This window comes from Cetorhinus maximus, chromosome 20 (genome assembly GCF_964194155.1).
Source record: "Cetorhinus maximus chromosome 20, sCetMax3.hap1.1, whole genome shotgun sequence".
NCBI classification, from domain to species: Eukaryota; Metazoa; Chordata; class Chondrichthyes; order Lamniformes; family Cetorhinidae; genus Cetorhinus; species Cetorhinus maximus.
The window spans coordinates 43,390,769-43,418,296 of NC_135898.1; the positions used below are offsets into that span (position 1 = coordinate 43,390,769).

The following is a 27,528-nucleotide window of genomic DNA, read 5'->3' on the forward strand; positions in this document are numbered from 1 at the left end:
ATAGAGAGGCAGGGAGTTTGAGGAGGGAATTGCAGAGTTTATGGTCTTAGAAACATAGAAAATAGGAGGAGGAGTAGGTCATTCGGCCCTTTGAGCCTGCTCCAACCTCTGAGTGAAGAAGTTTCTCCTCACCTCAGTCCTAAATGACCTATCCTGTATGTTGAGATTATGACCTCTTGTTCTAAACCCCCCAGCCAGAGGAAACATCATCTCTGCATCCAGTCTGACCAGCTCTGTCAGAATCTTATATGTTTCAATGAGATCCTCTCTCATTCTTCTAAATTCCAGTGAATACAGGCCTAGTCAGCCCAATCTCTCCTCATATGACAATCCTGCCATCCTAGGAATCAGCCTGGTGAACCCTCGCTGCACTCCCTCTATGGCAAGTATATCCTTTCCTGGGTAAGGAGACCAAAGCTGCACACAATACTCCAGGTGTGGTCTCTCCAAGGTTCTGTATAGCTGCATTAAGACAGCCTTACTCCTGTACTCAAGTCCTCCTGCAATGAAGGCCAACATACCATTTGCCTTCTTAACTGCTTGCTGCACCTGCATGCTTGCTTTCAGTGATTGGTGTACAAAGACACCCAGTTTCCCTTGTACATCAACATTTCCCAATCTATCACCATTTAAATAATACTCTACCATTCTGTTTTTTTTCTACCGAAGTTGATAACTTCACACTTATCCCCTTATACTGCATCTGCCATGTATTTGCCCACTCACTCAACTTGTCTAAATTGAAGACTCTTAACATCCTCCTGACCACTCACATTTCCACCTAGTTTTGTCAGCAAACTTAGCAATATTCCATTTGGTTCCCTCATCCAAATCAATGATATATATTCTGAATAGCTGGAGTCCAAGAACTGATGCATGTGGTACCCCACTACTCACCGGCTGCCATTCTGAAAAAGACCCATTTATTCCTACTCTATTTCCTGTCTGCTAACCAATTCTGAATCCATGCCAATATATTACCCCAATCCCATTTACACTCTAACCTCTTATGTGGGACTTTATCAAAAGCTTTCTGAAAATCCAAATACACCACGCCCACTGATTCTCCCTTATCTATTCTGCTAGTTACATTCTCAAAAAACTCCAGTAGGTTTGTCAAACATGATTTCCCTTTCGTAATCCATGTTGACTTTGTCTAATGCCGGTGATATTTTCTAAGTGTCCTGTTATCACATCGTTTATAATAGACTGTTAGCATTTTCCCTACCACTGATGTTAGGCTAACTGGTCCGTAATTCCCTGTTTTTACCCCTCCCTACCTTTTTTAAATAGTGGGGTTGCATTTGCCATCCTCCAATCTGCTGGGACTGTTCCAGAATCTACAGAATTTTGGAAGGTGACAACCTGTGCATCCACTATTTCCATGGCCACCTCCTTTAGTACCCTGGGATGGATTATCAGGCCCTGGGGATTTATCGGCTTTCAGTCCCATTAATGTCTGTCTTTTTTTAGTAATAATTTCCTTCATCCCTCTTTTTCACTAAACCCTCGATTCCCTAGTATTTCTGGGAAGTTATTTGTGTCTTCCTTCGTGAAGACAGAACTAAAGTAGTTTAATTGCTCTGCTATTTCCTTGTTTTAGTTATAAATTCTCCTGTTTCGGACTTTAAGGAACCTACATTTGTCTTCACCAATCTTTTTCTTCTTGCATATTTATAGAAGCTTTTACGGTCGTCTTATGTTCCTTGCAAGCTTTCTCTTCTCTATTTTTCCCTCCTTAAGCAATCTCTTGATCCTCCTTTGCTGAACTCAAAACTGCTCCCAATCCTCAGACTTGCTACTTTTTCTAGAAACTTTATATGACTCCTGTTTGGATGTAATACTACCCTTAATTTCTTTTGTTAGCCATGGTTGGGCCAGTTTTCCTGTTGTGTTTTTGCGCCAGAAAGAAATATGTAACTGTTTCAATGCACATATTCATTTCTTAAATATTAGCCATTGCCTATCCACCATGATTCCTTTTAATGAAGTTCCCCAATCTATTTTAGCCAACTTGTGCTTCATAACTTCATTGTTTCCTTTGTTTAGATTTAGGATCCTAGTTTCGGATTGGACTACTTCACTTTCCAACCTAAGGAAGAATTCTATCATGTTATAGTCACTGTTCACTGAAGGACCCCGCACATCAAGATTATTAACTAACCCCTTCTCATTGCACAAAACCAGATCTAGGATAGGCTATTCCCTAGTTTGTTCCTCGACATACAGGTCTAAAATACCATCTCGTACACACTCCAGGAATTCATCCGCCACAGTATTATTGCTAATTTGGCTTTCCCAGGCTATATGCAGATTAAAGTCACCCATGATTACTGCAGCACCCTTGATACATGAATCGCCAATTTCCTGTTTAATACCATCACTTTACCTTACCACTACTGTTTGGAGGCCTATAGACATTTCCCACTGATGTTTTCCACCCATTGTTGCTTCTTAGCTCCACCCAGACTGATTCTACATCTAGATTTTCTGATCCAATATCCCCCCTCACTATTGCACTGATTTCATCCTTAATTAACAATGCCACACTACCTCCTTTTCCTTTTTGCCTGTCCTTCCTAAATATCGAATACCCTTGGATATTCATTTCCCAGCCTTGGTCACCTTGCAGCCATGTCTCTGTAATCGCAATCTATTTGCGCTGTTAAGTCATCTACCTTATTGTGAATGCTCCATGCATTCAAGTGCAGTGACTTGTCTTTTTACATATCTCTTTTTGTACTATCACTCTATTTGTTGTTTCCTGCCTTCCACTTTTGCTTTTCTGACTTTCATTTCTATCTTTGTTTCCTTCTCTTGTGTCTCTCCACTTGGGTTCCAGTTCCCCTGTCACTCTAGTTTAAACCCTCTCCCACAGTACTAGAGAATACCCCTGCCAGGATATTGGTCCTGGTCCTGCTGGGGTGCAACCAAAGGCACAGCCACCAATGGTGGAGTGTTGAAAATCAGGCATACGCAAAAGGTCAGAATTGGAGGAGCATGGGTATCTTGGAGGATTGTACAGGCAAGGCCATGGAGGGAATTGAAAGCAAGATGAGTACCTTAAAATTGAGATGTTGCCAGACTGGGTGCCAGTGTAGATCAGTGAGCAGTGGGGTGATGGGTGAATGGGATTTGGTACAAGTTAGGACATGGGCAGTAGAGTCAAGGTTGATGGGTTTTCACAGAATGATCTTTAGAATTTTTGTATTTAGTTGTGAGACCAATAATGGAGTTTATTATCTTTGGGTTGAAGTTCTGTTTTAGAATATAAGCAATAGGAACAGGAGTAGGCCATTCAGCCCTTCAAGCCCGAGCCGCCATTCTATTAGATCATGGCTGATCTTCTACTTCGACACCATTTTCCTGCACCATCCCCATATCCCTTGATGTTTTCAATATGTAGAAATCCATCAATCTCAGCCTTGAATATACTCAACAACTGAGCTTCCACAGCCCTCTGGGACACAGAATTCCAAAGATTCACCACCCTGTGTATGAAGAAATTCCTCCTCATCTCAGTCCTAAATGGCCTGCCCCTTATTCTGAGACTGTGTCCCTTGGTTCTAGACCTTACCACCCACCACCCCCAAAGCCAGGAGAAACATCCTTCCTACATCTACCCTGTCGAGCGTTGTCAGAATTTTGTATGTTTGAATGCGATCACCTCTCATTCTTCTAAACTCAAGAATAAAGGCCCAGGTTATTTAATCCTTCCTCAAAGGACAATCCCTCATCCCAGGAATTAATTTAGTGAACATTCGTTGCACTCCCTCTGTGGCAAGTATATCTTTCTTTAGGTAAGGTTGTACACAATATTCCAGGTGCGGTCTCACCAAGGCTGTATATAATTGCAGTAAGACATCTTTATTCTTATAGAAACTAGGAGCAGGAGTAGGCCATTCAGCCCTTCGAGCCTGCTCCGCCATTCATTATGATGGCTGATCATCCAACTCAATAGCCTGCTCCCGCTTTCTCCTCATACCCTTTGATCCCTTTCGCCCCAAGAGCTATATCTAACTCCTTCTTGAAAACATACAATGTTTTGGTCTCAACTACTTTCTGTGGTAACCAATTCCACAGGCTCACCACTCTCTGGGTGAAGAACTTTCTCCTCATCTCAGTCCTAAATGGTCTACCCCATATCCTCAGACTGACCCCTGGTTCTGGATTCCCCCACCATCGGGAACATCATTCCTGCATCTACCCTGTCTAGTCCTGTTAGAATTTTATAGGTTTCTATGAGATTCCCCCCTCATTCTTTGTTCTATTTGATTGTGACACTATAGGATAATGTACAGTACAGAGGAAGTAATGTATCCCTGTTGACCAGAGTCAGGCTAGACCCACAACTCTATAACGTTAGTACTTAGTTTAACATTTTGATGAGTCATTTTGATGCACAATACTTAGCTTCTTGCATATCACATTTGTATGTGTTTCAGCAATTAGCTTCTAAAGCTTGCATCACAGCCCCTTTCTAGAACCAATTAATGCTTGCACAGTTGAACGGTAAATACAAAGACTTGGGCACCATATAAGTTGAAAAAATAAATTACATTGCAGTTGTACATATCAGTAGTATAGGTTGTTCATTGAAAATAATATGCCATAGTAAATGTAATTAATGGAAGTTAGATTGGAAATGCATTGCAGAACTAAATGAGAATTTGTCAGGTAAAATCGCATGCAATTAAGTGCATTGTACCAATCTGTTAAGTGGGCTAGATACACTTGAGTCATAAAGGTACCTTATACACTCGAGTAGGTTATTCAATAATGGGTATACTCATACTTAGCCTTTTGAAGGGAACAGCATTTTGTTTGCTTTCATTTCATAGGAAGTATTTTTGTTTATTCCTTTAGGAATCCGACCAGTTGTATTTCTGCAGCATGGTTTACTAGCCGCTGGAAGCAATTGGGTTGCAAACCTGGCAAACAACAGCTTGGGCTTTATACTGGCAGATGCTGGTTTTGATGTATGGATTGGAAACAGCCGAGGAAATACGTGGTCCAGGAAGCACAAAACCATTCCAGATTATAAGGAGGCATTCTGGACTTTTAGGTAACAAATGCTTTTATATTGTTATAATGATTTGCACCTTTTGTGTACCAGACATTGATCTTATTGGCTGTGCAAATTGGCTGCTGTTTGCCTCCAATACTACAGTGATTACACTCTACACTATAAATGCAAAGTCAGTCTTCTTTTCTTAAGAGATAATACTTTTTAACCAGTTTAAAATTTCTACCAATGGAAGTCATGAGACTTGGTATACAGCAGGCTTCTTGTTATGTGTTTACTTTAGTTTGGATAATTTCTCATTTCCCATTTAGGAGAGGAAAATTAAAATGCGTGATTATTTTGTTTCAACAATTCTGTCAGATATTTAAAGGAGCTAATCAAATTAATTGACAAGCGCAGCAATCTCCACAAAACCAACCCTTTTTATTTTGATCCCATCTTTTAAGAAAGGAAGACTGACTTTGCATTTATATAATGCTGTAAATTATATTGTTATAGCCATTGAATTACCTTTTAGAGTGTAATCACTGTAGTAATGGAGGCAAGCAGCAGCCAATTTGTACAGCCAATGAGATCAGTGACCAGCCATCTGTATTGTAGGTGTTTGGTTGAGGGATGAACATTTTCCAGGACACCAGTGGAATTCCGTGTTCCCCTACCGATAATGCCATATGATCTTTTACATCCACCTGAAGAGCCAAATAGGGCCTGGGTTTAAAGTCTCACCCAAAAGACTCCCTCAATACTGCACTGAAGCTGTCAGCCTAATTATGCAATCAAATCCTGCAGTGGGACTTCATCCTGCAATCTTCTGACTTTGGAAAGATGCTACCAGTGAGCCAAGCTGGCATTCTGCAAAATATGCTACATTACAAAAGCATAGTATCTTGTTTAGGACTACTTTATAATCCAGTGGAATTTTTACCCGGGAAGCAGTTGCTCAAGTAATTAAGTTCATAATTTATCCGTCTCCCCAGTTCCTCAAGGTGTAAGACTTGTGATTGCTGTGAAAATATACAATTCTTATTATGTATTATATTCAGGGCTATGAATTTGCAGTAGTCTCCAAATAATTAAAGTATAATTTGATCATCTGAAGTTTTACTCATTGTCAAAACAGTTTTGTTCATCATGTTCAGTGAAGTGATTGTACTACAGGTATATATAAAAAGAAATAACAGTAATGTGACAACATTAGCTGAATCTGAAATCTGCTCATATGGTATTAAGTCAGGGTGCATGATAGCTGCTTGGAATCATATTTGCTTCCACATTTTCAATTAATATTGTACTGCGAAAGCTTTCAATTAGCATTAAAAGTATGACTGATTTTATTTTGTGGTTTGTGATATTTTCAGCTTTGATGAAATGGCCACCAAGGATTTACCAGCGGTAATAGACTTCATCCTCCAAAAAACATCCCAACAACAGCTATATTATGTTGGTCATTCTCAGGGAACAACAATTGGTAAGCCATACAACCACACTTAGTAAATGCATGTTTTATGTATTAAATTAAAGCAGAGCTTGGGTCGTGTGAATGCAAAGTAATTTGACTCAAAAGAAAAGAAACAAGAAGTCAGCTTTGCAATGCCATAATCTATCGTAGGCCGGAGGAAATTTGGAAGACCGTTGCTGTAACATTATGTTGGGTATGAAGAGAATTGCTTCATTCTGGTGCAGGAAATTGATCTCATTGAAGTTTGCTCATTTGTCTATATTCAGTTCAATTATCAAATATGAGATTGTTGCCAAAGCTTTTTGCTAATTATGGTTCCATGAACTTTGACAGTTGGAATATTTTATTTTGTTAAAGGCAGTATATAAATGGAAGTTGTCAACAGCAGTGGACATGGTTTATAATTATTGAGGATTAATTTTGATGATCTCTTGTGGATGGGTACAAAAACCTCTTCCAAAATTATTAAATTAGGAAAAGAATCATTGATTGGGCCATTAAAATAGATGAGCCAGGGAGGGATTGGTTCCGTTGAGCTTTTGAACGACAAACACATATTTGTTGGGATCAGGAGCTTTTCTGAAACCAGACTTTTGAAGGAGATGCTTGATTTTTTTTGTACCAAATTCAAATGATTGGATTGTTGAACTTCAGTGAGACTGAAGTGTTTGTCCCTGGGTTTCAGAGTTGAAATTGAAGGGACTCTGCCTTGGTTCACAGATTGAATTATATAATTACGCTTTACAAATTGGTGGATGCAGAAACACATTTGACTATCTACAATCACTTGAGAATTGAGCATCTTTGGCTGAGTTCTATCCCTGGCTACCCAATGCCATCTTCTTTTGCAATTGGCAATTGTTATGGAGATTGACTGCTGCGTATATTTCTGCTTGTCCAATCTCACTCACTTGTTGAAGCACACCTCCTTTTAAACCAGGGCTTTGTTTCAATGCCACTGTTTAACTGCAGGGTGGGTTATGAGAATCCGTTTTCCAAATGCACACTCAGTGTAAAGCCTTATCCACTGAGCATGTAAATTAGGAAATCATGGCTGATTCCCACTACCCTCTCTCCAGTAGTAATTTTGGAGCATACTATGATCATGGAGTATATAATTCCATATGTTCCCTTTAATTGGGTTCACAATATTTAGTAGTAATTTTTTAAGAAGTCTGTTTTTAAAGCACCTATGTGTTTGAAATTATGAATATCTAAGGCTTTGAGTTCAAGTTGATTATCTAAACAGTTTACAGATTACTTGTTTGAAGTGATTACCATATATTAACTATAACCTGTGTACTTGATAGACTTTTAAAAACAGGTTTTTTGAAACCTTAAAATGAAGCTCCTCTACTTGTTTTCTTTCTTGCATCCAACATGGAATTTTTAAAAGTTGAATGAGAATTGTAATGTTTGCTTCTCAGTCTCCCTGAATGTTCTATTTTCCCTTATTCAGGTTTCATAGCCTTTTCCAAATTTCCTGAGTTAGCAAAGAAGATTAAAGTCTTTTTTGGCTTGGCTCCTGTTGCAACAGTTAAATATTCTGACAGTCCGCTAGTAAAGCTTGGGGACCTTCCGGAGTTTTTGATCAGAGTAAGTGCTTTTTTGTTTTATAAAAAGGGTAAAGCTGGGGAAGAGGAAGAATTTACTATTGGATTTAGGATGCACTTTACAATTTGTAAGACGATGGAACTTTTTATGCTCTGGGTACTTTATAGAAAGAGGAGTTGCAACGAGCAGAGTTGAGTAACACTGTACCAACTGCAGTTCAATGAATGCGATCAGTAGGACTTGATGTTTGTGGGTGTGAATTGTCCTTGGAAGACAGTTCAACTAAAGTTATCTCCCAGAGCTGACCCTTAGCTGTGTTTTTAAAAAAGAATCATGGATCCGTTGGTTCTGATGATATCTGTAAGGCAGGAAGAGAGTGGGCGGATCTGCAGCCTGGAAACTCAGTAGCACTGATTTCCCTTGGGCCCTGCCGAATTTACTTGCAGGACCAGTTTCAAATTTTTTTCAACGGGTTTTCCAGCTGCAACCGGTCAGATTGATAGTCTGGCTGGGTGTTGAGCAGGAAGGCTGTTAGGGAGCAGAAGAAAGTTAAGCCCAATATGTGGCCGGAGAATTGGCCATCAAAGTTTGTGGGGGGCAGTGAGGAAATAGTGGTATGGTCTGCCAATTATCGGAGTCCCATCATTGGGTTTTTAAAAGGTAAGCTTGGTGGGCCAAGTGGAAGCACTCTGCTCCTCCTGGCCCACAAGCAGTGCTATAAAGATACTTGTCTGTTGAATCTGGCCCTTCACGCTTCCCTTCAGCTTGGAAGCCCAGCCTACAGGTGTTGAAACTAAAAGTTAACTTAAATTATAGGCACTCAGCCTCTTTAAAATCTATTATTGATCGACCTGCCTCCTCAGAGCCGGTTGGTTGACAGCCCCCCCAACCTGCATCCGTTAAAACCAGAAGGAGGTGGGCTAAGGAATGGTTGCCCATTTTTAAAATTTAGGTCTATGGCATCTTAACCTGCCTCCATTATTTGCAACAATGGATAGAATCTTCGGCTTGGCGAGTGGGGGCAGAGCCCACTCACAGAGGCGTAAAATGATGCGCAGTGACGTCGGGCGTGCATCCCGACATCACCGCACGTCATTCAGATTTTTAGTTCAGCGGGCGTCATTTAACAATCAATTAAATCATTGACCTGAGCTGCCCGCCCAACCCTAAGGTTGGCGGGCAGACGAAGAGCCCAGGCGGCCTTAGCATTTTTCATGGAACTTCATCCACAGGCAGGATGAGGTTTTATGAACGTTTCTGTGCCTCAGGGAGATTTCACTTCCCGATTTGGCCTATTCCCCCTGCCTGCTCAGTGCTCTGAGCGCCTGTCACGCTGGGCGGGCTCTAATTGACCCGCCCACGTAAAATGGCAGCGCCCAGCTGATTGGCTGCGTGCCCGCCCCCGCACAACCCCTCCGATGGGAAGAAAATTCTCCCCTATGTATTTGATTGATGCTCAGGTTTTCATTACCTCCTCCAAAGCTCCTTATGGAGTTGCTGTACAGCTGAATATTGTAAAAACAAATTAAGTTGGCAACTATTGGAGCTGGGATTCGATTTCCCATTGAATAAATTATGTAAGTAGAATAGTATTTTATTCCATATAGCAGTGGTTCGCAAACATTTTTGGTTGAAGGATCCCTTTTCAAATGAACTCAATCATGTGCCCCATCTAAATTATAATACTGTGTAATACTCATAACATGAAAACGCTGCGTGTAAAGAGTTAGAGCTATGTAGAGTCATTAAGGCACAGAAGGAGGCCATTTGGCACATTGGATTGATCTACAGGGAGCAAGCATGGACTCAATCAGTCGCATTCCCCCACTTTATCCCTGTAGTCCTGCAAGTTTAATTCCTTCAAGTGTCCATCAAACTTTCTTTTGCAACCATTGATTGTCTCCACTTCCACCATCCTTGTAGAGTTCCAGGATATTACCACTTGTTGTGCAAAAAAGATTTTCCACATAACCTCTTGCTACCCACGTCTCTTGCCCAAAACCTTAAATCCGTGTCCCTTCAACCTTGTACAATCAGCTTTTTTTTGTCTCCCTATTTAAACCTGTTATAATCTTCCACACTTATCAAATCTTCCCTCAATCTCCTTTTCACCAAGGAGAAAAACCGCAGTTTCTCCAACCTAATATCTTGGCTAAAGTCCCTTGAATCATTCTGGTAACTCTCCTATGCACTATCTTTCATTTCTTTAAGTGTGGTGACCAAAACTGGACACAATACTCCAGTTGTGGCTAAGCGGAGCTTTATAAAGGTTCAGCATAACTTCTCTCCCTTTGCCTCTGTTTATGAAGCCACAGAACCCGTATGCTTCGCTAATGATTCTCTCAATATGTCGTGCTACAGTTTAAAGATCTATGCACATAAACCTCCAGGATTGTTTTATTAATGCTTTTAAGAAAACACATTTACTTACTGATATTTACGTATGATGCGCTCTTGCCACTCCTCCGTACACACTCCTCTCCCAAGTGAGGCAGCCAGCCCACTGTGTTGCACAAGTGGTATCTGCACTTGCTTCCACTTCTCCGACCATCGGAATGACTGCAGGAGATCAGGACGCCCACTCCCCGCCCCTACCCATCATAGGCAATTTCTAATCACTATCCCGCCACCCACCCGCCTTGTTAGTGATTACATTAGCCTGCGCTTAACAGGCTAATTTATTTATTTTATCATGTTTTTTTTAACTTATCATTTATTTATGTTCTTTTGTGGTTTTCAGGGTTTGTTCGGAAATAAGGAGTTCCTTCCACAAGATAGGGAAATAACATGGCTTGCTACACACATATGCAATCGCTTTTTGATTGAAGAGCTCTGTGGCAATATATTCTTCGTAATAAGTGGATTCAACGAGAAGAACCTCAACATGGTAAGCATCGCAGAATTTTGAAAGATAGGAAAGGTTGGAAAAAAGTGCTGGATATACCTATGGAAAAACCTCTAGTTCATCCAGACTGGATTGTTCTGTGAATATAATCATTGTTGCTCATTGTGTTTGTAGTTGGTAATTGGCTGGTCAGTTTTTACCTGCCATGTGATGTAAATTACTCAAAGTCTAGTTAGAAATGTTCAAACTTGCACCCAGTTAGGAGCAGGCAGGCTAGAAAATCACTTGATCATGAACTGGTTGTCACTTGATTCAGCGGATAGTGCTCTAGTACCTGTTATTATTCCACTCAATATAAAGGCATCAAATATCCCACATTAAAGTCCAGATACATGTACGATGAATTTTAAATCTTCAATAATTTTAAGATTGCAAAATAACTTAGTAACTCCAGATGAAGTATAATGTGGGAATAAGTGAATGTGTCCACTTTGACAGAAAGAATAGAAAAGCAGTATGTTATTTAAATGGTGAGAGATTGCAGAACTCTGAGGTACAGAGGGATCTGGGTGTCCTGGTACATGAATCACAAAAAGTTAGTATGCGGGTGCAGCAAATGATTAAGAAGGCAAATGGAATGTTATCGTTTATTGTAAGGCGAATTGAGTATAAAAGTGGGGAAGTTTTGCCACAGTTGTACAGGGTGAGACCCCACCTGGAGCACTGAGTATAGTTTTAGTCGCTTTACTTAAGAAAGGATATAATTGTATTAGACACAGTTCAGAGAAGGTTCATTTGACTGATTTCTAGGTTGAAGGTGTTTTGAGGAAAGGTTGGACAGGTTATCCTGTATCCATTAGAGTTTAGTAGAAAGAGAGGTGATCTTATTGAACATCTAAAATCCTGAGGGGACTTGACAGGGTGGATGCGGAGGGGATGTTTCCCCACTGGGAGAGACTAGAATTAGGGGACACTGTTTATAAATAAAGGAGTATCCCATTCAGGACAGAGATGAGAATTTTTTTCTGAGGGTTGTTAGTCTGTAGAATTCTTCTCCCTAGAAAGCAATGGAGGCAGGTTCATTGAATATTTTAAAGGCTGAATTAGATTTTTGATTGACAAGGGAGTCAAAGGGTATAGGGGGTAGACAGGAAAGTAGAGTTGAGGCCACAGACAGATCAGCCAGCCATAAAAAAGAGAAAAAAGGGACTAGCTGCTCATTTTTAATCCCACTTTCCACCTGGTCCGCAGTCTTGCAGGTTGCAGCACTTCCGGTGCATATCCAGGTACCTTCTAAATGAGTTGAACATTTCAGCCTCAACCACTAATTTAGGCAGTGAATTTCACTACTCTCTGGATGAAGAAGTTTTTCCTCATGTTCCCTCTAATCCTTCTGTCAATCACCTTAAATCTATGCCCCCTGGTAATTGACCTCTCAGTCAGGGGAAGCAGGTCTTTTCCTGTCTACCCTATCTAAGCCCCTCATAATTTTGTACACCTCAGTCAAGCCACCCCTCAGCCTTCTCTGTTCTTAAAAAAAAACACAACTTTAGCCTCTCCAATCTATCTTCATAGCTGCAATTTTCAAGCCCTGGCAAAATTCTTGTAAATCTCCTCTGTACTCCCCCCAGAGCAATTAAGTCCTTCCTGTAATGTGGTGACTAGTACTGTGTACACAATTCCAGCTGTGGCCTAACCAGTGTTTTATACAGTTCCATCATTACATCCTGCTTTTGTATTTAATACCTCGTCCAAGAAAGGAAAGCATTCCATATGCTTTCTTTACCACCTTATCCACCTATCCTGCCACCTTCAGGGACCTGTGCACATACACTCTTAAGGTCTCTCACTTCCTCATTCCTCTCAATATCCTCCAATAATTGCGTATTCCCTTGCTTTGTTTGTCCTCCCTAAATGCATTACCTCACAGTTGCCACTTTTCCACCCACTTAACCAAACCACTGATATTATCCTGGAGACAACAGCTATGTAATTCTATTAATTACAGTTTATTCTCACTGTTTAGAAAGGACACAGGAAAGAAAAAAAAAATTTAATGAAAGGCCTGTGAGAAAAAAATGGTTGTTGCTAAAACATTTGGGGAGGGGTGGAACATTTTTGTTGCCAAAAATGTATCTAACAAGAATATAATTCATTGCTTAAAGCTTACTTTTGGGGTATGGTATCTGTTGATGAAGATGTGGTGGCCTCTGTATTGGAGAGACGAATGCAGTTTTGTGACCTTTTCCCTATGGCTCCCCACTTTAAGTCTTCCTCCCATTCCCACTCTTTATTTCTCCAGCTTTGTTCTGCTATACTGAAAAGCTCAAAGCAAAATCAAGGGACAGTATCTTCTCTTCTGAGTGATTTGCAGCTCTGGCCCGAAAGTACATTTTAAAAACTCAGTATCTATCCATCAAGAGATGCTGATGATATAGAGTCCTCACAGCACAGAAGGAGGCCTTTCAGCCCATTAAGCCCTTGTTAGCTCTCTGTAGAACAAGCCATTTCACCATTCATTCCCCGTAAGTTTATTTCCGTCAAGTGTCCATCTAATTTCCTTGTGAAATGATTCATTGTCGCTGCTTCCACCATCCTTGTAGGCAGCGATTTGCAGGTTGTTACCATTTGCTGCAGTTGATAAATGTGAAAACTACTTGTACATTACTATAATAGTATTGAGCTCTGTTCTTTGTTATATTTAGGTGTAGCACAAGAATGAATTGAAGCCAATTTGGTGCATATTGGGTGTTGAGTCACAAATTAACTGACACAATGAGATCGTCCATTTGGGATTCTATTTCTGCTTCACTATGATGTCCATTCTGACCTCGGCTGATTTCAGGCTAAATCTACATTGCATTCAATGTCTTTGCAAAGTGAAACTGATCACACCAATGTTACCCTTGTAGCGTAAAAACACACTGAGGCTTAGCGTTCCAAGTTCACCTGCTGTGTCCATTCCAAACGAAAATCCGATGTAAATTTCTCTTCTCCTACTCAGCCCCATGCCTGCTTCTCCCCCCAAAAAGATACAAACTGTCCTAAGTTGGAAAATTGAGTAATTGCCTGTAAGCCAACAGATGTGAAGCACTTAGCTGACATAGAAAATAGGAACAGGAGTAGATCATTCAGCCCTTCAAGCCTGCTGCGCCATTCAGTATGATCATGGCTTATCATCTATCTCGACACTGTACTCCTGCGCTTTCCCCATACCCCTTGACATCTTTAGAATCCAGAAATCTATCTATTTCCTTCTTAAATATATTCAGTGACTTGGCCTCCACAGCCCTCTGTGGTAGAGGATTCCATAGGTTCGCCACCCTCCGAGTGAAAAAGTTTCTCCTCATCTTAGTCCTACATGGTCTACCTCGTATCCTGAGACTGTGACCCCTTGTTCTAGACCCCCCCCAGCCAGAGGAACTTTCATCCCTGCATCCATCTGTCCATTCCTGTCAGAATTTTATGTTTCAATGTGATATTCTCTCATTCTTCTAAACTCCTGTGAATACAGGCCTAGTCGGGCCCATCTCTCCTCATAGGACAATCCTGCCATCCCAGGAATCAGTCTGGTGAACCTTCGCTGCACTCTCTCTATGGCAAGTATATCCTTTGGGTAAGGAGACCAACGCTGCACACACTGCTCCAAGTGTGGTCTCACTAAGGCCTGTACTGCTGCAGTAAGACATCCTTGCTCCTGTATTCAAGTCCTCTTGCAATGAAGGCCAACAACCATTTGCCTTCTTACCTGCTTGCTGCACCTGCATGCTTGCGTTCAGTGCTTGATGTACAAGGACACCCAGGTTCCTTTGTACATCAACATTTCCCAATCTATCACCATTTAAATAATAGTCAGCCATTCTGTTTTTCTACCAAAGTGGGTAACTTCACATTTATCTGCATTACACTGCGTCTGCCATGTATTTGCCCACTCACTTAACTTGTCTAAATCGCCTTGAAGCCTCTTAACATCCTTCTTACTCTCATTCCCACCTAGTTTTGTGTCATCAGCGAACTCAGAAATATTTCATTTCATCATCGAAATCATTGATATATATTGTGAATAGTTGGGGCCCGAGCACTGATCCTGGCGGTACTCGACTAGACAACGCCTGCCATTCCGAAAAAGATCCATTTATTCCTACTCTGTTTCCTGTCTGCTAACCAATTCTCAATCCATACCAATATATTAACCTTAGTCCCATGTGCATTAATTTTACACACTAACCTCTTATGTGGGACTTTATCAAAAGGTTTCTGAAAATCCAAATACACCACATCCAATGATTCTCCCTTATCTATTCTGCTAGTTACGTCCTCAAAGAACTCCAGTAGGTTTTTCAAACGTGATTTCCCTTTCATAAATCCATGTTGACTTTGTCTAATCACGTTGATATTTTCTAAGTGCCCTGTTATCACATCTTTTATAAAAGACTGTAGCATTTTACTTAATAATGAGTTTGGCTAACCTGTTTGTAATTCACTGTTTTCTCCCTCCTTTTTTGAATAGTGGGGTTACATTTGCCACTCTCCAATCTGCCAGAACTGTTCCAGAATCTACAGAATTTTAGAAGCTGACAACCAATGCATCCACTATTTCCATGGCCACCTCCTCTAGTACCCTGGGATGTAGATTACCAGGCCCTGGGGATTTATCGGCTTTCAGTCCCATTAATATCACCAGTGCTGTTTTTTCACTAATACTAATTTCCTTCAATTCCTTCTTCTCACTAGACCCTTGGTTGCCTAGTATTTCTGGGGAAGTTATTTTTGTCTTCCTCCATGAAGACAGAACTAACGTAGTTGTTTAATTGCCCTGCCATTTCCTTGTTTTCTATTATAAATTCTCCCGTTTCAGACGGTAAGGGATCTACATTTGTCATCTTCAGTCTTTTTCCTTTTCAATACTTATAGAAGCTTTTACTTTCTGCTTTTAAATTCCTTACAAGTTTACTCTCATACTCTATTTTTCCCTTGTTAATCAATCTCTTTGCTGAATTCTAAACTGCTCCCAATCCTCAGGCTTGCTACTTTTTCTAGCAACTTTATATGACTCCTCTTTGGATCTAATACTATCCTTAATTTCTTTTGTTATCCATGTTTGGACCAGTTTTCCTGTTGTGTTTTTGCACCAGAAAGGAATGTGTAACTGTTGCAATGCATACATTTGTTCCTTAATTATTAGCCATTGTCTGTCCACCTATCATGCCTTTTTGATGAAGTTCCCCAATCTATCTTAGCCAACTCACGCCTCATACCTTCGTAGTTTCCTTTAAGATTTAGGACCTTCGTTTCAGATCGGACGACTTCACTTTCCATCCTAATGAAAAATTCCATCATGTTATGGTCACTGTTCCCTAAAGGACCCCGTACACGAAGATTGTTAATTAAACCCTTCTCATTGCACAATACCAAATCTAGGATAGCTTGTTCCCCAGTTGGTTCCTCGACATCCTGGTCTAACAAACCGTCTCATACATACCCATGATTACTGTAGTACCCTTGTTACATGCATCTCTAGTTTTCTATTTAATACCGCCTCCTACCTTACCACCACTGTTTGGAGGCCTAGGGACAACTCCCACTAATGTTTTCCGCCCTTTGTTACTTCTTAGCTCCACCCAGACGGATTGATTCTACATTTAGATTTTTCTGAGCCAATATCATCTCTCACTTTCACATTGGTTTCCTCCTGAACTAACAATGCCACACGGCCTCCTTTTCTTTTTTGCCTGTCTATCCTAAATATCGAATACCCTTGGATATTCATTTGCCAGCCATGGTCACCCTGCAGCCATGTCTCTCAAATCGCAATCATATCATACCCATTTACATCTATTTGCACTGCGAATTTGTCTACCTTATTGTGAATGCTCAATGCTTTCAGATACTGTGCCTTTAGACTTGTCTTTTTAACATTTTTTGTACCATGGCCCAATTTGCTGCTGGCCCCTGTTTCCTCTGCCTTCCACTTTTACTTTCTATTTTCTGCCTTTCATTCTTATCTTTGCATCCCTCTCTTGTTTCTCCCTGCTCACGTTCCCATCCCCCTGCCAATCTAGGTTAAACCCTCCCCACAGTACTAGAGAATACACCTGCGAGGGTTTTGGTCCCCTTCCTGCTGGGGTGCAACCCGTCCAGCTTGTACAGGTTCCATCTTCCCCAGAATCGGTCAGAATGCCTCAGGAATCTAAATTCCTCCCTCCTACACCATCTCTCCAGCCACGCATTCATCTGGTCCAATCTCCTATTCCTGATCTCGCTAGCATGTGGCATTGGGAGTAAACCTGAGATTGCTACCTTTAAGGTCCTGCTTTTTAATTTATTTCTTAGCATCCTATATTCTGCTTTCAGGACCTCATCCCTCTTTTTACCTATGTCGTTGGTACTGATATGGACCACAACCTCTGCCTGTTCACCCTCCTCCTTCAGAATGTCCTGCAGCTGCTCAGTGACATCATTGATCCTGGCACCAGGGAGGCAACATACCATTCTGCATCACATCCACAGCCACAGAAATGTCTATCTGTTCCCCTTATAATAGAATCCCGTATCACTATTGCTCTCCCACTTTTTTTGCCCCCATTTGTGCAGCTGAGCCACTCTCGGTGCCACAAACTTGGCTCTTGCTGCATTCCCCTGAGAAACCATCTCCCCCAGCAGTATCCAAAATGAAAATCTGTTGGAGAGGGAGATGGACTCAGGGGACTCTTATACCACCTGCCTAATGTTTTTACTCTGTCTGACGGTCACCCATTCTCTTTCTGCCTGTGCACTCTTTACCTGCGGTGTGACCACCTCGTTGTACGTGCTATTCCTGAAGATCCCATCCTTGCGGATGCTGCACATTGACCCCAGGTGCAGCTCCAGATCCAGCTCCAAAATACAGATTTTAAGTAGCTGCAGCTGGAGACACTTCTGCACACATGGCCGCCCTGGACACTGGAAGTGTCCTGACTTCCCACATCGCACAGGAGGAGCATTCCTCTTGGGTGAGCTGCCCTGCCATGGCTTACCCTTAAATTACTCCCTTTACTTTTATTTCCTCTAGTTTAGAGAATATTATGGACAGAAGAAATACTTAGCAGGTCTGACCTGGTACCAAGGCTGTCGCTCTTCTTACTTACTAAGGAAAGGTAGAAAATGAAAGGATCACCTCCTTGCCTCTCTCACCAAACTACAACTGATGCACTCTCATGCAGCCCAGAGCAGCACCCCAGTGTAGACAAAAGCAGCACTGTAGATGGCTTGCTTTTATGCTGTCTGAATCTCGTTTCTGAAAACCTGTTTAAGCCAGTTGACTAATTTACTAGCTGCAGCTGCAAGCAGAACCATTATAAACCCCTGTTTTAGAGCTGGGCTAAAACTCACCTTCTCCCAATCCTAAGAACAACAGTCAGTTAGTTGCTAAATTAAATAAAGATTAGAATTTAGATAGAAATTAACCCTTAAATCTCTCACCAAACTCCAGCCGAAGTACTTTGGATTTTTGAATATTATCATTAAAACTACCTATTCCCACCTTTGTAACCCTACATTATGCTCAAATGCTTCTGAAATCCTCATCCTACATACATCTAGACTTGGTTAGTCTTAACACATTCTGGCTAGCTTTCCACATCCTATCTTCTGTAGGAACAGGAGTAGGCCATTCGGCCCCTCGAGTCTTCTCCTCTATTTAACTAGATCGTGGCTGATCTTTTACCTCAACGCCATCTTCCCACACTCTCCCTGTCTCCATTGATGTCATTGGTATCTGGAAATCAGTAGACCTCTGCTTTGAACATACTCAATGACTGAGCCTCCACAGCTCTCTGGGGTAGAGAATTCCAAAGATTCACCACTCTCTGACTGAAGAAATTCCTCCTCATCTCAGTCCCAAATGGCCTCGGGTTCTAGACCCCCCCACCCCCCTACAACCAGAGGAAACATCCTTTCTGCATCCGCCATGTCAAGCCCTGGAAGAATTTTGTACACTTCAATGAGACCGCCTCTCAAACTCTAGAGAATACAGGCCCAGTCTCCTCAAACTTTTCTCATAGGACAAATCTGCCACCCAAGGGATTAGTCTGGTGAACCTTTGTTGCACTCCCTTTATAGCCAGTATATCCTTCCTTAGGTAAGGAGATCAAATTGCACACAATAGCCTGTTTCACCAAGGTTCTATACAACTGCAGCAAGACTTCCTTACTCCTATACTTGTGAAATCCCCTTGCAATAAAGGCCAACATATCATTTGTCTTCCTAATTGTTTGTTGCATCTGCATGTTAGTTTTCAGTGACTGATGAACGAGAACACTCAGTTCCCTTTGGACAACACTCCCCAATCTCTCATCATTTAAAAAAAATACACAGCAACCTGTTTTTCCTACCAAAGTAGATAACTTCACATTTTTCCACATTAAATTCCATCTGCTATGTCCTTGCCCACTCACTTTGTCTAAATCTCCTTGAAGCCCCTTTGCATCATCCAACTCTCATTCCCCCAAGTTTGTGTCATCAGAAAACTTGAGACATTACATTTGGTCCCCACATCCAAATCATTGATAAAGATTGTGAATAGTTGGGGTCCAAGCACTGATCCTTGTGGTACCTCACAGATCGCAGCCTGCCAACCTAAGAAGGGTCTGTTTATCCCTGCTCTTTATTTTCTGTCCATTAACTAATCCTTAATCCATGCCAGTATGTTACCCCCAATCCCTGAGCTCTAATCTTGCTTACCAACAACCTGTGTGGGACTTTATCTTCTTCTGAAAATCAATTACACCACATCCACTGGTTGTCCCTTATCTGTTGTGCTAGTAACAACCTCAAAAAACTCCAACAGATTGTCAAACATAATTTCCCTTTCATAAATCCATGCTGACTCTGCCCAGTCTCACCATTATTCTTGAAGTGCTCAGTTATCACATCCTTTAGAATAGATTTGAGCATTTTCCCTACTACTGATGTCAGGCTGTAGTTCCCTGTTTTCTTGCTCCCTCCTTTCTTAAATAGTGGGGTTACATTTGCCACCTTCCAATCTGCAGGCACCATTCTGAAATCTGTAGAATTTTGAAAGATGATCACTAATGCATGCACTATCTCTACAGCCACCTCTTTCAACACCCTGGGATGTAGATCATCAGGTCCAGAGGATTTGTCAACTTTCAGTCCATCTATATCTCCAGTGCTACATTTTTACTAATACTGATTTCTTTTAGGTCCTCAATCTCACTAGTCCCTTAGCTGCCCAAACTTCGGAGAGGTTTCTATACCTCCTGCCGTGAAGACAGACACAAAGTAGTTGTTTAGTTTCTCTGCTATTTCCTTATTACCAATTATAAATTCTCCATTTTCTGTCTGTAATGGGTCCACATTTGTCTCTACTAACCTTTTCCTTTCTACATACCTATAGAAGCTTTCACAGTCCATTTTTATGTCCCTGCTAGTTTACTTTCATTTTCTATTTTCCCTTTATCAATTTCTTGGTTCACCTTTGCTGAATTTTAAAATGATCCCAATCCTTAAGCTTGCTACATTTTTTGGCAACTTTACGTCTCTTCCTTTGGTCTAATAGAATCCTTAATTTCTCCTGTTAGCCATGTTGCCTGTGGTTTTTTGTTTCTTAAAGGAATGTAAATTTGTTGCAAATCATGTATTAGTTCTTTAAATGCTAGTCATTGCCCAACTGCTGTCATACCTTTTAAGGTATTCCCTCAATCTATTTCAGCCAACTTGCCCCTCATACCTTTGTAATTTCCTTTATTTAGATTAAAGATTGAACTACATCATTTTCAAAAGTTCATGTAAAATTCTCTATTATGGTCACTCTTCCCTAAAGGCTCCTTTACAACAAGATTATTAATTAGCCCTTTCTCATTGCACAATATTGGATCTAAAATAGCCTGTTCTCTAGTTGGTTCCTCAACGTACTGTTCTAGAAAGCCATCACGTATACATATAGGAATCTGTCATCCTCAGCATTAGTGCATATTAGGTTTACCTAGTCTATAAGTAGATTGAAGTCCCCCATAATTATTGTATTTCTTACATGCACTGCTAATTTCCCGATTTATACCATGCTCTGCATTACCACCAACATTTGATGGCCTATAAACAACTCCTACCAAAGTTTGCTGCCCTTTGCTGTTTCTTAGCACCACCCAAACTGATTCTACATCTTGATCTTCCAAATAAGATCCTCCCTCACTAATGTACTGATCCCATCCTTTATTAACAGTGCGACCCCACCTCCTTTTCTTTTTTGCCTATCCTTCCTAAATGCCAAATACCCTTGAACATTCAGCACTCAGCCTTGGTCACCCTGCAGCCGTGTGTCCATAATGGCAATTAGATCATACCTGTTTATTTCTATTTGTGCCGTCAATTCATCTACCTTGTGAATGCTACATGCATTCAGGCTGAGTGCATTGAATTCTGTCTTATTATTTTTACAATCTCTAGCCTTAACTGCTGGTGCACTCATATTTGTATGCTCTGTCCCTTCCTGACACATGCTGATAACCATTTCCCTTGCTATCCTGCTCTCACCTTCTCCCCTCTCTTCAGTTTATCATTCCTTCCCTCACCTCCACTATTTAGTTTAAAGCCCTTTCTACTGACTTATATGACTCGTCAGATCACTGGTCCCTGCACAGCTGAGGTGAAGACCGTCCCAACAGTATAGTCCCCACTTTCCTCAATACTGATGCCAGTACCCCAGGAAACGAAATCCATTTCTCTCATGCCGGTCTTTAAATCACATATTTAACTCTTTCATCTTATTTGCCCTATGCCAATTTGCTCTTGGCTCAGGTAATAATCCAGAGATTATTACCTTTGAAGTTCTGCTTTTTAATTTAGCCCCTAGCTGTTCATACTCTCCAAACAGAACCTCTTATCTCGTTCTGTCTGTCATTGGTACCTACGTGAACCATGATAATTGGATCTTCCCCACTTCCACTGCAAGTTCCACTCCAGTCCAGAACAGATGACCTGAACCCTGGCACCGGGCAAACAACACAGCTTTCTGGACTCTCGCTCGCAGCTGCAGAGAACTGTGCCTATCTCCCTCACTGTACTGTCCCCTACTACCATTACATTCCTGTTAGCTTTCCCCGCTTGAATAGCTTCCTGTACCATGGTGCTATGGTTCGTTTGCTTATCACCCTGCAGACCTCACTCTTGCCCATACAGGTTGCAAGTACTCCGAACCTGTTGGACAGTTGCAAGGGCTAAGATTCCTCCACTTCGACCTTCTCGATCCCCTTACCTGCCTCACTTGCGGTCACACCCTCCCTGAACAATGATTAAAACAGAAGATCCTACACCCTAAGGGGTGTGACCGCATCCTGAAACAGTGTCCAGGTGATATTCCCCTTCCCCAATCTGCTTGTGTTGCAATGTTCGCAGCTCGACCTCCAGCTCAATGACTCTGAGCCGAAACTCCTCAAGCTGCAGACACTTAACTACAGGCGTGTTTGCCCAGGATCACATATCCAGGAGCTCCCCCATCCTGCAGTCGCAGCAGATCACCTGCCCTGCCATCCTCATTGTTCTTAATTAACTAATTATGTTCTTAATCTTGAATTAAATTAATGCCTCCTCTCTCCATTTACTTCACTAATTTAATCCAATAAACGCTATTAGTTAAGAATAAAAGAAATGTTGGACTCACTTTCTTACTTCCTTCCTGCTAATGTTTCTAAATTAATTATAAGGTGGGTTCTTTGGGGTTATTCAGAAGTTTATGTTTCTCTTTACAGACTGTTCCTAACAGCAGTCACTCAACCAATTGACTTACAGCTTTCCTGTGAGGTGGCTGTTTGAATTTTATTTCTCTGTCTCAATCTCAGCATGCACTGGAAGCTGAAGCTGATCTTTGTCACCCTGCTGCTCTTGCTGATTCTCGCCTCTTAGACTGAGCCCTCGCCTTCCCTGCCCATGCTCTTTGTAGCCCCGCTGCTCTCGCTGATTCTTGCCTCTTGAACTGGAAACTTGAAGTCATCCAAAACTCTGGTGTGTCCTGACTCGCAGTAAGTCTTGTTCACCCATCACCCTGTGCTTGCTGACCTAAATTAATTCCTGGTATTGGCTGGTAAACCTCGATTTTAAAATTCTCATCCATGTTTTCACATCCTTCCGTGACCTCACCCTACTCTATCTCTGTAATCTCCTCCAGCCCCACAACCCACCAAGACATCTACGCATATTTGATTCTGGCTTCTTGGACATCCCCAATTTTAATCGCTCCAACATTGGTGGCTGTGTCTTCAGCTGCCTGAGCTCTAAGTGCTGGAACTCCCCCTCTAAACCCTTCTACTTCCTTTCCTTTATAATTTGCTTTCCTCCTTTTAAGATGCTCCTCAAAATTTCCCACTTGATCAAACTTTTGGCTAGCCAAATATTGCCTTACGTGGCTTGGTGTCATATCTTGTTTCATAATTTACCTTGGAACGTTTCATTACATTAAAGGTGCTATATAAATACAAGTTGTTTCTATAATTGTAAACAAAAATGTGTTTTATACATTTTCATAATGGTGCTAAACATTTAAAGGACTAATTTTCCAATATTTCAAATACGTTTCCAGAGCAGAGTACCAGTCTACTCAGCACACTGTCCTGCTGGGACCTCTGTACAAAACATTCTTCATTGGAGTCAGGTACAGCCTCTATGTCTCATCAGTATCTTTGTTTAGTCAAACTTATTTCTATTAAAAACAAAAACAAAAATACCTGGAAAAACTCAGCAGGTCTGCCAGCATCTGCGGAGAGGAGCACAGTTAACGTTTCAAGTCCGAATGACCCTTCAACAGAACAGTTCTGTTGAAGGGTCATTTGGACTTGAAACGTTAACTGTGCTCCTCTCCGCAGATGCTGCCAGACCTGCTAAGTTTTTCCAGGTATTTTTGTTATTGTTTTGGATTTCCAGCATCCGCAGTTTTTTGCTTTTATTTCTATTAAAAGTGTGTTCACTTTTTTAAAAGTGGAGTTCTTCTGTAAAAGTTAACATGCAGTAATGGTGTAAGCACTTACAATGTGGCAACAGTTTAAAGACATGTTGGGTTATGTTTGTGCACTTCTAACAGGTTGAGTTGGAAACAATCTTTTGATTATGCACTTATTATGTTCTTCAGGCTGTGAAAGGAGGACATTTTCAGGCTTTTGACTGGGGTTCTTATATAAAAAACATGGCTCATTATAATCAGGTATAGTACAAGAAAATGCTTGAGAAAAATTGATATGTATTTATATATGCTTTTTCCTACATTTCTTGCAAACTGATTCTGGTCATCTATACATATACATTTTCACTTTGCATATTGTGAATTAAAAGACAGTAAAGCTGCTGAAGGAATTGGTAAACAAAACAATTCCTTCACATAGCAATTTAGTTTTACAGTTTGTGGGAAAACACAAGAAATGAGAAGCAACCACAGAGGGACGATTATTAAAACCTTGTCACCATTATGCACGTAAGTACTGTTACAGGACAACTGACAAGGCAGCAAATAGGAGTGAGGATTTCCCTTTTGGTAAATGGGCTCGTTTTGATTTCTTCTAACTTCCAGGAATTGGATAAAATGTTCTAGGCAGGGGAGAGAAAGAACATATCAGACTTTCCACTTGGAATGTGATCTTATTGTGCTGAATTATTGGGGGGGTGGGGGGTACAACAGTGGTACAGATGGAGGAGGGTGGGGTAAAGCCACTGCTTGATGAAACGATGCTGTCCCTTTGTACAATTACCTATGGAATTTGAAGAATCAGAACTATTCCACCTTTGGGTAGTCATTTTACAATGAAAAGTAGCTTTCCTATTGTGAAAATTATTCACTGAATTTAATTCTCTACTGTATATTAACACTTAGGCCTGTTTGAAAAACTCAATTACCATACTTTGAACCAAATCTAATTTTCCCCTCACCTAGCTTCTTTTTAGTTACGATCCTCTTACCAATCTTGTTTACCCTGCAGAACTTGTTTTTTGTATGGTATTGTTAAGATCTCAGTAGAGACCAATAACTTTTTTAAAAAAAATCCGAAATCCTACTTATTTACTAAAGAATGAAGCTGCAAGATTCCAAAGTTTAGAACAGAAGATTTTTTACTATACAAAAAGCAAACACCAAATACTATATTAGATAACCTTCTATATTCTAAAGCCCAGAATCAACATAAGTTAAACATGAATTAACAGGCAAATTGCAGTGGGTTATAAACTATAAGTGACACATTAAATGACAGAGAAAACTTAAGACCAGTCTTACGAATTGACTCTGCAGTGCACCAACATATACCTTATCAATCTCGGTCAAAAAGTCTTTCAAATCTTGTCTTCCTCACGAAGACATTCAGCTCCTCTCCTTCTAGGATCTAGCCTGATACCCCAGCCGATAGCACACAACCAACCTGAGTTCCACGGGCATGGTTTTCACTGAAAATGCCACAAGTCTTGCAGAACCACCTCAACTCTGTCTGGATGGTGTAGATCCACCAATGTTACCATCAAGTAACAAAAACAGCTGCACCAAATATATCTTTGCCTGTTCTCAGTTGCTGGATCTAGCCCCTCTATACTTCAGCCTGCCTGCAATGCATCACTGGACTCATCAACCTCTGAGCTTGGAGGGCTCTGTGCCCTTTTATATGCAGGTATGAGACATTTCCACCAAATGGCGGATTTCCAATGTTGGGGTTTCAGAAATTCGTCATGGCATCTTCCTTTTCGACTTTCAGACAGCTTTAAAAACAAAATTGAAACTGCCAATTTCACTGACAGTTGCTGCGAGTAGGAACTGCTGCTTCCAACCTTCGGGTAGCTTCGTGGTTTACTGGCGAGCTTTTAAGAGAAAAATCGGAACTGACAGTTTGTAAAGCCTGCTGAAAAACCGTGAAGCTATCTGAAGGTTGGAAGCAGCTGTTCCCATTCATGGTAACTTGTCAATTTTCTTTTTAAAAGTTAGTTGTCAGTTAAATTAACAATTGCTGAAAGCAGGAACGGATCACTGTTAGGACTGCAGTTGGTAAAGCGGAGTTATTTAAAATTCCCAGAGGGAAACTTTAAACAACTGTCCTAACCAATAATTTTAACTGTTATGTTTGAGATGCGACTCTAAACTCAGGAGTCACACCACTAGTTCTCGAGGTTTTACATTAAACTAAATGAAACATTTTATTAATTTACACTGGTTAAAATATATATACACATGGCTACAAATTACTACTATCATAACGTTTAACAAATTCCCAAACTAATCTCCATTAAGGCAACAGCAACCCATAGATTTAACCAAACACTAGGCAAAGCATTTTCACTTTACGAATTCAAAATGAGGTTCTTTTCACTGTGGAGCCAGTTGGAGGCTTGCAGTTGCCTTTTGATCTTACATTGCCTCTGCCTGCACACACGAAAACTACTAAAGTTATACCTACCGCCACTGATTGAATTCAAATTTTCATTGTCTTACCAGTCTCTTTGAACTTTATCTTTTAACAATGAAACCCTTTCATAGTATCAATTTTATTAGTAATATAAAATATTGCTTGTTAGCTGCTACAAAGGAGTCAAGTTTTCACCCCACTTCTTGAATGCTCTATTCAAAAAATGCAAATGCACACTACCTCTCTGTTTATATCTCAAATTAGTACATCAAAGCATCCACACTAGCTGGCTTTAATCCAATTAAGACATACCTGCAGATTAAACCTCTATTTTAAAAGAAAAATATTTTTCAAAATATTATATACATTAATAGCTTCATGATACCACAGAGCAGTGATTAGAGGAGGAGGTAGCGCAGGAAAGACAGAGTTGCTCCTCCGTTCACAGATTCTGTCTGTCCCATGCTGGTATATTTTTCACTCAGTCTCAGTCTCACTAGAAATTTTGGTTTCCTTAGAAACCGGGAGGGTCAGTTTCCTCTTTAGACCCCCTTTTTTGTTTCCTTTTTCAGTTCGTGTCCATCTTTAAAAAAAAATACAAGCTTTGAAATCACAGATTCATCACAGTATATTCAGTCATCCTTTGTTTTCTTCCTGAAACCTAAATGGGAAGTGAATATTAATTTACCTCAGGAGGACAAAACATTAACATGAAAGTGTCACTTCAATGTAAAAACCCAAAAACAGGAATTGGGGATTGGAGTGAAGCACATAAATGAAGGATCCCAATTAAGTGTGAATCATAAATTTACATTTTTTTTTTCTTTATTCTTTCATGGAATGTGAGTGTCACTGGCAAAGCCAGTGCTTGTTGCCCTTGAACATATGAGTTAGAAGCAGGGGTAGCCCACTTGGTCCTTCGAGCCTGCTGCACCATTAATTAAGAGCATGGCTGATCTGACTGTAACCTATTGCCTATCCCCAAAATCCTTTCACCCCCTTGTTAATAAAGAATCTATCTACCTCTGCCTTGGAAACGTTCAAAGACTCTGCTTCCACTGCCTTTTGAGGAAGGGAGTTCCAAAGATTCTCTACTCTCTGAGAAAAAATGTCTTCTCAACTGAACCTGCTTGCTAGGCCATTTCAAAGGGCATTTAAGAGTCAACCACAGTGTTGTGGGTCTGGAGTCGCATGTAGGCTTGATCAGGTAAGGGCGGCAGATTTCCTTCTCTAAAGGACATTAGTGAACCAATGTGGTTTTACAACAATCGATGAT

At 40.8% G+C, this 27,528-nt stretch overlaps 2 protein-coding genes across 4 annotated transcripts in view; one reads left to right on the forward strand and one right to left on the reverse strand.

Moving 5' to 3' along the window:
- lipf (lipase, gastric) overlaps positions 1 to 27,528 on the forward strand; it is a 49,339-nt gene that overhangs the window by 17,865 nt on the left and 3,946 nt on the right. For both annotated transcript variants that reach the window (XM_078565957.1, XM_078565958.1), the window contains exons 5-10: positions 4,867 to 5,065; positions 6,385 to 6,494; positions 7,945 to 8,081; positions 10,780 to 10,926; positions 23,459 to 23,530; positions 24,005 to 24,076. In XM_078565957.1, the coding sequence (XP_078422083.1) occupies positions 4,867 to 5,065; positions 6,385 to 6,494; positions 7,945 to 8,081; positions 10,780 to 10,926; positions 23,459 to 23,530; positions 24,005 to 24,076 (737 nt within the window). The remainder of the gene's footprint in view (positions 1 to 4,866; positions 5,066 to 6,384; positions 6,495 to 7,944; positions 8,082 to 10,779; positions 10,927 to 23,458; positions 23,531 to 24,004; positions 24,077 to 27,528) is intronic.
- The window catches only part of ankrd22 (ankyrin repeat domain 22), a 66,763-nt gene that overhangs the window by 3,552 nt on the left and 35,683 nt on the right, over positions 1 to 27,528 (reverse strand). The window lies entirely within an intron of this gene.